Source organism: Alexandromys fortis, unplaced genomic scaffold (assembly GCF_014885135.2).
Source record: "Alexandromys fortis isolate MF-2015 unplaced genomic scaffold, M_Fortis_MF-2015_v1.1 scaffold_6772, whole genome shotgun sequence".
Lineage (NCBI taxonomy): Eukaryota > Metazoa > Chordata > Mammalia > Rodentia > Cricetidae > Alexandromys > Alexandromys fortis.
Genome location: NW_026074644.1, coordinates 1 through 1312, shown reverse-complemented (window position 1 = coordinate 1312; position 1312 = coordinate 1). Strand labels below are relative to the sequence as shown.

Below are 1312 nucleotides of genomic sequence, written 5' to 3'. Positions count from 1 at the left end.
CGGTTCTAATTTCAGCACTCCAGAGGCAGAGGCAAGTGAATCTCTGTGAGTTCAAGGCCAACCTGGACTATATAGTCAGAGCTATGTAGTTAGATCCAGTAAACACATAAATAAACAAGGCTGGTCAGGGGATACATCAGTTGGTAGAGTCAGCACTCAGGAGGCAGAGGCAGGAGGATTTATTGCCTTGAGTTTGAGGCCAGCCTGGGCTACAGAGTGAAACTCGGTCTAAGGAAGAGAAAGAATTAGAATAATCATGAGTTCAGACCAACCAGGGCTTCAGAGTTTAAAGTCAGCCTTCACCTCACAGTGAAAATCTTGTCTCTTAAAAACGAACAAGAACGAAGTCTGTCGGGTTAGTCCCAGCCGTTCATTGACTTCCTCTCCACAGTGGCAGACCTGCTCTACTGGAAGGACACCAGGACGTCTGGAGCCGTCTTCACGGGCCTCATGGCCTCTCTCCTCTGCCTCCTGCACTTTAGCATCGTGTCTGTGGCTGCGCACCTAGCCCTGCTGGGTCTCTGCGCCACCATCTCTCTCAGGGTTTACCGCAAAGTGCTCCAGGCCGTGCACCGGGGTGATGGCACCAACCCTTTCCAGTGAGAACTCATGACCCGGCTCAGCTGACCATGCACTGTGGTCCTTGACCTCCGCTCATGCACGGCCCACTCTCCTCCTCATTGTGAACCCTGGTCCCCAGCCCTGATTCCTTCCTTTATCCTCGACTCCCTTTCCTAACCCTGCTCTTCCACCAGACGTCCCATTTACACCCATGTTAAAGTCACTTGGCCCAGTCTGAGCCCTCCCATCACCCACACACACACACTGAGTTACACCACACTCCTTGACCCCATCAGGGCCTACCTGGACATGGACCTGACCCTGACCCGGGAGCAGACAGAGCGTTTGTCCCAGCAGATTGCCTCCCAAGTGGTCTCCACAGCCACACAGCTGCGGCATTTCTTCCTGGTAGAAGACCTGGTGGATTCTCTCAAGGTACCCCCTGTAGCCCGAAGCTTATCTGTTGTTCCTGCCTGGTGCTGCAGCCACTTACAAAACAATCACTCAGGCCGGGTGGTGGTGGCGCACGCCTTTAATCCCAGCACTCGGGAGGCAGAGGCAGGCGGATCTCTGTGAGTTCGAGGCCAGCCTGGTCTACAAAGCTAGTGCCAGGACAGGCTCCAAAGCTACAGAGAAACCCTGTCTCGAAAAAAACTAAAAAAAAAAAAAATCACTCAGAGGCTTAATATTAGCTATAATTGTTTGGCTGATAGCTCAGGCTTATTACTGGCTAGCCTCTTACACTTAAATT

At 52.3% G+C, this 1312-nt stretch overlaps 1 protein-coding gene across 1 annotated transcript; it reads left to right on the top strand.

Annotated features, from left to right (window-relative positions):
- Positions 1–391: 391 nt before the first annotated feature.
- LOC126496522 (reticulon-2-like) lies at positions 392–1005 on the top strand (the record flags this gene model as incomplete). Its single annotated transcript, XM_050134008.1, has 2 exons — positions 392–599; positions 858–1005. Coding segments are annotated over 2 exons (356 nt in total), but the record flags the coding sequence as incomplete, so codon positions are not given.
- Positions 1006–1312: the final 307 nt, after the last annotated feature.